Source organism: Phyllopteryx taeniolatus, chromosome 1 (genome assembly GCF_024500385.1).
Source record: "Phyllopteryx taeniolatus isolate TA_2022b chromosome 1, UOR_Ptae_1.2, whole genome shotgun sequence".
Lineage (NCBI taxonomy): Eukaryota > Metazoa > Chordata > Actinopteri > Syngnathiformes > Syngnathidae > Phyllopteryx > Phyllopteryx taeniolatus.
The window spans coordinates 27,278,889-27,291,042 of NC_084502.1; the positions used below are offsets into that span (position 1 = coordinate 27,278,889).

At 42.4% G+C, this 12,154-nt stretch overlaps 1 protein-coding gene across 1 annotated transcript; it reads right to left on the bottom strand.

Annotated features, from left to right (window-relative positions):
* Positions 1–62: 62 nt before the first annotated feature.
* Positions 63–2,677, bottom strand: arl6ip6 (ADP-ribosylation factor-like 6 interacting protein 6). The gene is made up of 4 exons (XM_061784930.1): positions 2,306–2,677; positions 1,925–1,978; positions 1,697–1,826; positions 63–1,627 (listed from the first exon to the last, which is right to left on the bottom strand). The coding sequence occupies exons 1-4, from the start codon at positions 2,469–2,471 to the stop codon at positions 1,534–1,536; spliced, it is 444 nt and encodes a 147-aa protein (XP_061640914.1). The 5' UTR covers positions 2,472–2,677; the 3' UTR covers positions 63–1,533.
* Positions 2,678–12,154: the final 9,477 nt, after the last annotated feature.

The following is a 12,154-nucleotide window of genomic DNA, read 5'->3' on the forward strand; positions in this document are numbered from 1 at the left end:
AGGTTTTTGCATGTTTATCACACTTCAATGTTTCCCATCGTCAAAGACAACACAAGTAAACACAAAATGCAATTTTTTAATGTTTATTATTAAGGGGGAAAGAAAATCCAAACCTACATGGCCCTGTGTGAAAAAGTGATTGCCCCTCCTGTTAAAACATAACTGGTTTATCATATTTGAGTTCAATTTCTCTACACTCAGGCCTGATACTGCCACACATGTTCTTCATCAAGAAATCACTTAAATAGGACGTGCCTGACAAAGATAAGTCGACCTCAAAAGCTAGACATCTTGCTAAGAGCTACAGAAATTCAGGAACAAATGAGAAAGGAAGTCATTGAGATCTATCAGTGTGGAAAATGTTATGAAGTCATTTCTAAAGCTTTGGGACTCCAGCGAATCACATTGAGAGCCATTATCCACAAATGCAAAACTGAATAACAATGGTGAACCTTCCCAGGACTGGTCGGCCGACCAAAAGTTAAGTTCATGATTCCACCATAAGAAAGAGACTGGGCAAAAATGGCCAACATTGCAGAGCAAAAAGAACATTAATGCTCGTCTCAATTTTACCATAAGACATCTTGATGATTTCCCCCCAAGACACCTGGGGGAAATACTCTGGTTTGACGAGACAAAAGTAAAAAACTTTTTGGAAGGTGTGTGTCCCATTACATCTGGTGTCAAAGTAACACCGCATTCCAGAAAAACAACATCATACCAACAGTACAATATGGTGGTGGTAGTATGATTGTCTGGGACTGTTTTGCTGCTTGAGCACCTGGAAAACATGCTGTGATAAGTGGAACCATGAATTCTGCTGTCTACCCCCGCCCAAAAAAATGCTGAAGGATAATGTCCAGCCATCTGTGACCTCGAGCTGAAATTAACTTTGGTTCTGCAGCAGGACATGATCCAAAACACACCAAGTCCACCTCTGAATGGCTGAAGAAAAACAAAATGAAGACTTTGGAGTGACTTAGTCAAAGTCCTGACCTGAGTCCTATTGAGATGCTGTGGCAAGACCTTAAAAAGGCAGTTTGTGCTAAAAAAACGATCCAATCTGGCTGAATTACAACAATTCTGCAAAGATGAGTGGGCCAAAATTCCTCCACAGTACTGTGAGAGACTCATTACAAGTTATCGCAAACCCTTGACTGCAGTTGTTGCTTAGGTTTAGGGGGCAATCACTTTTTCACGAAGTGCCATGTAGCTTTGGATTTTTTTTTAACAGAAACATTTAAAAACTGCATTATGTGTGTACTTGTGGAAAACACGTAGGTGTGACAAACATGCACAAAAAGAAGAAATAAAGAAGGGGCCAAACACTTTTTCAAACCAATGTATCTATCGGTGTATTGGTCTTATGAGGCATTCTACGAAAAAAATTTTTTTACAAAATACTTGACAGGGTATTCCAATATTGACATCAATAAAAAATGTAAAATTTCACAAAGATCAAATTGAATAGTTCAATGTTGAAAACATTGTTCAACGGGCATCGCTATAGTTGGACACAAACGTCGGACAAAGTTAGGTCAGGTTCCAGATGACGGTAAACGTTGCCATGGTGCCGTTAAGGAGAGCGACGCCGTAATCCAAGAGGAAATCTCGTTCGTGTTTGTCACTGTAACCAAACAAAGCGACACTCACGTCTTTATATCATTTTACATTTGATTGAAAAAGACTTCAATACCTGCACAGTAGTGTTAGAAGTGTTGGTGGCACCAGGCCCGGTTTGTAGTAGTTGAGGTAAGTCAGTGTCCATGAGAAGACGCAGCAACTCAATCCTGTTAATACCGAGAGAACCAAGATACTCCAGAAACCTACACGATAAAAAAAAGTGTTTTAAATGTGCAGCATTGCAATTTCCACAAATTCCTGATGGCACATAATCAAAATAGACAGTCCTAAGATTGCCCACCTAACATCCTGACTTCTGCCCCATCTTCTTCCTTTACTCTGCCCGCCCGCAGCTCTGAAACAAGCACGACATTAGTGGATGCACATTTAGTCTCACTCTCACACACACTCTGTTCCTCTCACACATACACTCTTACATGCGCACTACATAACACCAACACGCTCATGCGCAGTGTCAATCACACTCTGACTTTATGCGCACACTCACACTATCACAAACATACATACACTTTCTAACATATAAACACACCCATTCACAAACTCACTATTTCTCTCACACGTGCTGTTGAACCAGTTGAAGTAAACGTCAAGTTTTGGGGCATATGCTTTGTTTCTTAACTTATATCTATATGTAGGAGCCAACACGAATTCTCTCGTTTACCTTGCAGTATAGGGTCCAAAACTGCGTAGAAAGCACCGACAGCAAGTACAACTACGGCAGAAACAACTACGGACAGCGCCATGACGGTCAACGGTTTGAAGCCATTATTAAGGCGTTTGACCGAGCTTCCTCCGAGCACTGCCCCAGTGTGTGATATATGCTCCATGTTTTTCTTTTTACAAACGTCTCATTAAATTCTAGAAATTTACATATGGACAAAAAACAAATTCCAGTTGTCATCAATTTTCGTGTTTGTTATCAACACTTCCGTAAACAAGTGCGACTCTTCTTCTCTCTCAGTCCACGGCAGAATGAGCACCATTTGCTTCATCTCTGCCCCCATGTGTTTTTTAGTGGTATTACTATTTTATTTTCTATGCCAAACTTGATTTAGATGGGCCAGGTAACGTAGTTTGTTTATTTTTATTTATTTTTTTATATTTCCTTATATGTACTTATATACTGCATTAATAAACACTGTAATTTTTGTATTTTAGTATTTACAATCAATGATTTAACAAATTATATGAATTCTTTTTTTCATCAAATAAAAATACTTGAATAAAGTGTGTTTTAAGTGTGTGGGAAGGGTCAAACTATGTAAAACCAAAAGGTTTTATACACACAGTGTTGCCTTAACACACAAGTGACCAAGTTTTTTGAGATACGAACCGTCCAGCTGATTTTTTTAGTTGCGAGCAAAAACAGTTGAGATACAAGCACTGTATGGTGGCTGTGAAGTCAACTCACTTCATAACAAGCAGCAGTTTGGAAGCTCGTGAACTATTCTTCAATAAAGGAGATTTCAAGCTGTTTATTGCTGCTCCCAGTTGAAGTTTACTGTCAAACTAAACATTAAACAAAGAGAACTACACATTTATTTAAAACAGCTGCATAGCTTTGCCTTAGGAAAGTCTGTTTAGAATAATGCTAACAAACAATGCAAAACGTCATAGATAGGCTAACGGAATAGCTTCGGCGTAGTGTTGTTGTAACCTTTTCAGCACAAATGGTGGAGCAACACATGATGACAGATAATATAATCATACAAACAAGCATATATTCTTTATCCTTTGCCAATAATGACTAATAATTACTGTGTCTTACTGAGGCCATGATAAGTGTCCATCTATAGCTGTATGTCTGTATTATACGACCCCCAGGTGGCCAAGGCGTGCACACGAGGAGCAGCACAGTGCCCATAGAATTGAAGCAAAAAATGTAGCAAAAACTGCTTCATTTCTTTTCATTTTCTGTCCATCCATCAATTTTCTGAGCCGCTTCTCCTCACTAGGGTCGCGGGCGTGCTGGAGCCTATCCCAGCTATCATCGGGCAGGAGGCGGGGTACACCCTGAACTGGTTGCCAGCCAATCGCTGGGCACATACAAACAAACCATTCACACTCACATTCACACCTACGCGCAATTTAGAGTTGTCAATTAACCTACCACATATGTTTTTGGGATGTGGGAGGAAACCGGAGTGCCCGGAGAAAACCCATGCAGGCACGGGGAGAACATGCAAACTCCACACAGGTGGGGCCAGGGATTGAACCCCGGTCCCCAGAACTGTGAGGCAGACGCTCTTAACTAGTCGTCCACCATGCTCCCTTATTTCTTTTCATTTGATTTAATTATGCCATTACTGTAGGTTTGTATAAAGTACAATGTTGGTGTGTGCTATTTTTCTGATTAAAAACATTCCAAAACTTGCATGGCATTTCCATTTAATATAATGGGGAAAGATGATTTGAAATTTTAGTGTTTTGAGTTACAAGCATGGTCATTAAACTCATATCTCAAGGCCCCATTGTATTCTCTTAATATCAGGGGTGGGCCTGTAACGTATCCCTGGAGATAAATTATGGTTCATTGTACAGTATATTGGGGTCATCTCCAGTCTGAGACAGATAATCAGATTAAATGTTAAATTTTATACAAGCATCAGGATATTTACAAGCCCAGAGTCGAGCAATAACAAGGAAACAGCCGCATGCACCAATTCTTCTTGCTCCTCCCTTGTGCTGAACTGGAGCCCACGGGGCAGATCTCTGAAACAGGTGTCTCAGAACTCTGGTGTCTGTCTAATTCTGACAGGCTTTGTGTGCGGTTCGAGTCACTCTCTCTGCTGCAAGGGACACTCTTTTTGACCTTGTGTGCGTCTTGCATCCTGAGTAAGGCTGCTTTCACCGCTTGGAGATTCTCGTCCATTTCTGACGCGACCATGTGCTCATCCTGGGGCCGGACGGAAGGGATAATGAGAAGCTGCTCCTTCATCATCAGTTTTCTCAAGGAAAAAGGTTGGCTAAGAAGAAGTGGGACACTGAGACGACCGAGGAGAGGCAAAAGGAATACATTGAGATGCGACATAGGGCAAAGGTAGAGGTGGCAAAGGCCAAACAAGAGGCATATGATGACATGTATGCCAGGTTGGACACTAAAGAAGGAGAAAAGGATCTCTATAGGTTGGCCAGACAGAGGGATAAAGATGGGAAGGATGTGCAGCAGGTTAGGGTGATTAAAGATAGAGATGGAAATATGTTGACTGGTGCCAGTAGTGTGCCAGATAGATTGAAAGAATACTTTGAGGAGTTGATGAATGAGGAAAATGAGAGAGAAGGGAGAGTAGAAGAGGCAAGTGTGGTGGACCAGGAAGTGGCAATGATTAGTAAGGGGGAAGTTAGAAAGGCATTAAAGAGAATGAAAAATGGAAAGGCACTTGGTCCTGATGACATTCCTGTGGAGGTATGGAAGCATCTAGGAGAAGTGGCCGGGGAGTTTTTGACCAGCTTGTTCAATAGAATTCTAGTGCGTGAGAAGATGCCTGAGAAATGGAGGAAAATTGTGCTGGTGCCATTTTTAAGAACAAGGGTAATGTGCAGAGCTGTGGGAACCATAGAGGAATAAAGATGATGAGCCACACAATGAAGTTATGGGAAAGAGTAGTGGAGGCTAGACTCAGGACAGAAGTGAGTATTTGCGAGCAACAGTATGGTTTCATCCCTAGAAAGAGTACCACAGATGCATTATTTGCCTTGAGGATGTTGATGGAAAAGTACAGAGAAGGTCAGAAGGAGCTACATTGTGTCTTTGTAGATCAGAGAAAGCCTATGACAGAGTACCCAGAGAGGAACTGTGGTACTGCATGCGGAAGTCTGGAATGGCAGAGAAGTATGTTAGAATAATACAGGACATGTACGAGGGCAGCAGAACAGTGGTGAGGTGTGCTGTAGGTGTGACAGACGAATTTAAGGTGGAGGTGGGACTGCATCAGGGCTCAGCCCTGAGCCCCTTCCTGTTTGCAGTGGTAATGGATAGGCTGACAGATGAGGTTAGACTGGAATCCCCGTGGACCATGATGTTTACAGATGACATTGTGATCTGCAGTAAAAGCAGGGAGCAGGTGGAGGAAGAGTTAGAAAGATGGAGGCATGCACTGGAAAGGAGAGGAATGAAGATTAGCCGAAGTAAAACAGAATATATGTGCATGAATGAGAGGGGTGCTGGGGGAAGAGTGAGGCTACAGGGAGAAGAGATAGCAAGGGTGGAGGACTTTAAATACTTGGGGTCAACCGTCCAGAGCAAAGGTGAGTGTGGTCAAGAAGTGAAGAAACTGGTCCAAGCAGGTTGGAACAGGTGGAGGAAGGTGACAGGTGTGTTATGTGACAAGCGTCTCTGCTAGGATGAAGCCGCCTCCTGCCCGATGACAGCTGGGATAGGCTCCAGCACGCCCGCGATCCTACTGAGGAGAAGCGGCTCAAGGGGATGGAAGGATGGATGTACCGTCAAACAGTGAGACAATTGAACTGCTGCTCCCACTAGTGAAAATGTCTGTCTTTGCTTTCTTTTCTCTTTTTCTGACAGCCTGTCTACAGACTCTGGGTGGTTTGAGAACATATAGGTTAGGCCTGGTTACAATACCCTTGCTCCGTCCCCAGTCCTCATTGTAACGAAAGTCTGTTAGCCCTGTAGAACAGAGAGCATGTGAACAGTAGTTGGAGAACCATTGTTCTCTGAGGGGAGACAGCCAATGAGAAAGGTAGAATAGTGGTGGAAAATACTGCCTGGTGGGAGAATGTAGATGATGAAAAGAATGGGCCTCAGGACAGAAACCCGGGGCACAGCAAAATCAAAAGTAATTTCAAGTGGAGCATTACAAATGGATGTTGCATGTGAACTTCCAATTTTTTTTAATCGTTTGTGTATTTTGACCAAATAATGTCAGAGAATGTTTAAGATCTAGGAACTGTTTTAAATTGTGAAAAAAATGCATACCATTCCGTCTTCTTTAAATAAAATCTCACACTATATTGAAATGAAATAAATTTTAAATACAATTTACTGAAAACTAAATGAAAATTAGGAATTGCTTTATTATTTTAAAAACAAACTGATGAAACTGGAGAAAAATAGCAGACTGCATTTCAGATCCTTGCACAGATTCAAAAGAACTCCAACCAAGGCTCATAGAAGTACACCTCAGAATAGCCCATTATTTTGTTGTTTTCCCATCTTGGCTGTTTTTAGCTGTGCGCTTTGGGTGTTAAGCCTGCAGCTGAGACCAAACTTTCTGACAAGGCATTTCATTCCATTTTGCCTTGAAGTCTTGAGATTTCAGTGTACTTTGCACAGATTCAAGATTAGACAAAGCAACCGCAGATCATAACTGAGCCTCTTCTTTCTTCACAGTTAGGTAGGCTACAATGTTCTGTTTATGTCTGTAAACATAGAGCTGATTCTCCCAGATGCTTTGCATGCATTTCCTGTAAATTTGTACCTTGAGACCATTGTGATTTTTTCTTTTAACTGAAAGGCACTGACAAATTTGCCTATGTGTGTACTTACTGTACAGTATCCATTTTAATAACTTGGCACAACGAAAATAAAACTGCACACAAAATACGTTCCGTTTTTGTTTTTTTTAAACATACTGCTCACACTGAGAAGAAAACAACTACAGTATGTTGCATGTTGTTTGAGACCTAGCCAGCATAGGCTAAAAAAGTAACAAGCCTATTTTGACAAAGTAAGGAGTAAAAAGCTCCAATATCTGTTTTTTAATCTAGGGCATTAAAGTAAAAAGCTGTCAGAAATATAAACACTCGAGTAAAGTGCAGATACCTGTAAAGTCTACTTAAGTGAAGTAAGTAAGTAAAGTATTTGTACTTTGTTACTTCCCACCACTGCTTAGCAATATAAACAAAACATCCATCCATCTATCCATCGATTGTCTGTACTACTTCTCCTCACTGGGGTCGTGGGTGTGCTGGAGCCAAACCCAGCTATCTTCGGGCGAGAGGCGGGGTACACCCTGAATTGGTCACCAGCCAACTGCAGGGCACATATAAACAAACCATTCACACTCACATTCACACCTATGGGCAATTTAGAGTCTTCAACCTAGCATGCATGTTTTTGGGATGTGGGAGGAAACCCACGCAGGCACAGGGAGAACATGCAAACTCCACACAGGCGGGACCGGATTTGAACCCCAGTCCTCAGAACAGTGAGGTGGATGTGCTAACCAGTCAGCCACCGTGACGCCTAAACAAAATGAAAAAACAAAACAAAACAGTGTAGTATTGTCAAGGAAAACAAATGATTAAATTCTTCTGAAAAACCAAGATTGAAGTGCACTAGTAGTATAAATAAGGAAAAATCCACAAATACATTGGAAAGAAATCTCTGCAGCATGACAATGAGATGTGAACACATGCTATACCAGTTGCAAAGTTACGATTTGTGTGATGTCATCATGAAGGCTTTCATCATCGAGTATTTACGTGATGTCACCTTTTTAAAAAAATGGATGAGAGTCATTCATTATTGCAAGGTTGGACTGTTGTGGTCAACGATGTCACGTCTGCTTTCCGTCAAAGGTAATTGGAAAACCAATTATATTAGTTCATTTACAACACACCAATATCTAACTATTTGAACGTAAGGCGCGGAGTATGGACTGCCTAGTTAACATTTCTGATAACTTACATCAAATTGGCAAAATGGAGAATAAATGCCAAATCCATAATAGCAAGACCCTCTCCAAACACAAAAACAATTTTCATTCAAAGATGGCAGAACCGGAAAACTTTGATCGGTACCTTGAGCAAAAGAAGGTGCAACGCGCTGAAGCCATGATGGTCAAGAGGGCAGATAATCTGAAGTTGATGGAGGCCATATTAGCCCAGGAACAAAGGGTGAAAGGTCTTGAACTAGTCCTTGAGAGACAGAAGCTAATCAATGAAAACTTTCAGAAGATGGCAGACAAGAAATTGGCTGAGGAAGGAGTCCGTTTTGACAAAATGAACAGGTACAAACAAATCAAAAATGCCGAAACTGACAAGCTTAATGAGCAAATTGGGGAAATGAAGAAGGAAATACCTGAGATTGAGGACACGCTGAGCAAATACGAACGCTACAAACGCAGCATTTTCAAGCTGGCTGCCTCGGACCAGAAACCGAATCAACACGTTCTACCGGATCACGAACAGGTGCTGGAACGGATGGAAAACCTGAGAGAGCAAAACCAGTTCCTGCTGCCCTACGCTGTCAAGAATAATTACGCACTCCTTGGGCAGCAGCAAAAATTTGAACACACCAGGAAGAAGAATGAACAGAACCTCGAGAATCTACGAACGGAGATCAGTAGCGTGAAGGCCAAAATTGAGGAAGAGACAAAAACATCCTTAAAAATTTCTCAGATGGTGAAACTCTATAAAGAAAATAGGAATGCAGAGCTTGAAAAGGAGTTGGACTCGCTGACTGCCAAGGTGACAAAAGTGTATCGCACGTGTGCATCTTCCAGTCATTTCGTAAACCCATTAAAGAAGATGAAGCATGTGGAGGAACAGGTGTTTGCGCTCATGGGGAAAATTGACACCATCCCGAAGGACCTCTTGAAGAAAATGCAAACAAACTTCTATCGGAAGAGACTGCAGGAAGAAGAACAACGCATTCAGAGGGAAAGGGAGGACAAAAGGTTAAGGAGGTCTGCGCTAAGGTCTGAACAGAAAGCCAAGACTGACCAAAAAGATGCCCGTCCCAAACGTGTCACGGTACGCTACAAAGTGGTCACTCGCCCGAAGGTAGCCAGCAAGAAGGCTCACGCAGCCGAGAAAAAATGCAAAACATTCGAAGACGAGATCTGGGAAGACGTGGCGCACGCCGGGGACGGCGCTTGCGTCCTTCTGCCCCGCCTCATTGCAGACAAGAACAAATCGGCCAAAAAGGCCAAGGAGCAAAACGTCCCGGCTGGTGACGTGAAGCAACCGCGCAAAAAGACAGCAAAGGTCAACCTGGAGCCGACTTACTTGCCGCCCATTTCTGCAAAGGAGAAACCTGCGGAAGAACTAGTGCCGCCGCCCTTCCCCATCACACCACCCGCCTACTCGGACCCCCTCAGAAACCTCCGTGCAGCCAAGCGAGATGCCCCCTGCTTCCGTTCCCAGGGCATCAACAAATCTTTGCTTCTCCAATTGGGCCAGAAAAAAATGGAGCCAACTTGGACGTAAATGGAGTCTCTTGACAAAGGAACATGGTGCGATCGTCCTTTGGGATTACTGGGGGTTTTATAACTCGCCCCTTGACCCATACATACTAGCAGTCGCCCTTTTCTGGGTCTGACCAGTGTAGTAAGTGGGAGATTGGTTTTCCCAACCAATTAACCCTCAGGCCTTGTTCAATTCTGCTTCCCCCTCAGCTTGTTTGTGGCCAAAAATGGCTATAAGGAGACACAACAGAGTGCAGGAGTGTCAAACTAATGTTGGTCATGGGCCACATCGTACTTATGGTTTCCCTTTAGAGGGCTGTTATGACTGTGAAAACCATATAAATTGATCATCATAATTTTGCATAAACACAATTGCCACCAGCAATTAATTGTTACCTATGTTTTTAACAACAACAAGACAGACGGATATACTGTACTTGGACATTTGTACTATAGACGTTTCAGCTCCTCTCAGCTCCACACAGATGATAAAGAATATATGACTGAGTACAGTGGACTCCTGCATATTCGGGGTTTGGAAGTCTTGGATTTTCGTGGATTTTTTGAGAAACCTATCCTGTTATTCAACGAAGCCCTCGCATAGTCTTGGCATTTTTTAAATTTGATTTTATATATCTATATTTTTTTACGGCGGCACGGTAGGCGACTGGTTAGAGCTTCAGCCTCACAGTTCTGAGGACCCGGGTTCAATCCCCAGCCCCGCCTGTGTGGAGTTTGCATGTTCTCCCTGTGCCGTGTGGGTTTTCTCCGGGCACTCCGGTTTTCTCCCACATCCCAAAAACATGCATGAATTGGAGACTCTAAATTGCCCGTAGGCATGACTGTGAGTGCGAATGGTTGTTTGTTTCTATGTGCCCTGCGATTGGCTGGCAACCAGTTCAGGGTGTACCCCGCCTCCTGCCCGATGACAGCTGGGATAGGCTCCAGCACGCCCGCGACCCTAGTGAGGAGAAGTGGCTCAGAAAATGGATGGATGGATATTTTTTTTACCAGATCCCCTGCTTATTTGTGTTTTTTTGTGGGAATTAAAAAAACAAACCTTTTTTTTTTTCGTGCCAAAGAGACAAAGCCATTTTCAACTCTTTAGATTGGTCAGTAATTTGTGAAAATAGCAGACGCAAGTGGGGACTGACCAATAGTATTGATTTGTGCAAAGTGCTTCTTATTGTGAAGTGAATTGAGGAGTTCACTGCGACCACACAGTGCTTGTATCTCAAAATCTACCGGATGTCGGCTCGTATCTCAAAGCACCACTATTTAAATTATGTGTCGGGCCGATCTACCTGTGACATAGTATGTAATTTTTAAGATTTGTATAATTTAGCTTTTACGGCACAGTTTTGAACTAGCATCAGTTCTTGTCACTTGTACAAAATAAATAAATAAATAAATAAATAATAATAAGTAAATTATAAAGCCATTTGAGTTTTGTAAGCATTCAAATTCCAGTTTGTTTGCATAAATTCGCAGGTTAGAAAAACCTAAAAAAAAAAAAATTTCTTTCACGCAAGATGTCACCGCAGAGCTACCAAAGATCATATTAAGCTGATCTTCCGGCTTCGTTCGTGTTTACGTCATGGTTTTTCTTTTTTAATAAATACATGATATACTGTAACTTTTGTCCGAAAGCACCACCCATAAATATTTATTAATTTTAGCAAGTTTGGGTTCTACATCATGTCATCAACTCGTAGCCATGCTTGTTAGCGCAGCATACACAGGAAGCCCCCTATCCTGTTTTCCGGGTTTGGTCACGTGACGTCCATCCATCCATCCATTTTCTGAGCCGCTTCTCCTCACTAGGGTCGCGGGCATGCTGGAGCCTATCCCAGCTGTCATCGGCCACCGTGCCGCCGGTCACGTGACGTATCAGATTCAAACCTGAACTACCAAGTTTTCCCCTTAAATGTGAGCCAGATGATCAACCAGCACATGTGCAAAGACACCCTGCAGCATCTACTTCAGTTCGTATGGCTGCTTTACTATGCCCTGAGCATCTGACAGTTCCTGGCCGTCATGGAGGGTCACTGAAGCAGGACCGTGGACCATCACAGCTCCCAGTGTGCGGAGGCCTCCCTCTGAGTAAATTGAAATTATATATTTATATATATAATGAAAACAAAAATGATTTAAAACAAATAGCAGACCTACAAAAATAAAAACTGCATAAAGATAATAATCAATGACAATAAAATGAATCAATTTGACTGGTGATAAAAGCATGCATTAGTGTCTCCGTATTGGCCCGAGAGAGAATGGGCCGGACTCTGTCGTGATTTTTAATGTGTGGAATAAAAGGGAGCACACCATGTTTTCACCTGCGAGGAGGTTTTAAATGG

What these genes read in the sequence shown, in the direction of transcription:
- arl6ip6 (XM_061784930.1), bottom strand. Translation starts at nt 2,471, where the DNA reads ATGGAGCATATATCACACACTGGGGCAGTGCTCGGAGGAAGCTCGGTC. An exon ending in GGCAGAAGTCAGGATGTTAG is followed by an intron (nt 1,827 to 1,924) that starts GTGGGCAATCTT and finishes TTTATCGTGTAG; the next exon opens with GTTTCTGGAGTATCTTGGTT. An exon ending in CTTCTAACACTACTGTGCAG is followed by an intron (nt 1,628 to 1,696) that starts GTATTGAAGTCT and finishes GTTTGGTTACAG; the next exon opens with TGACAAACACGAACGAGATT.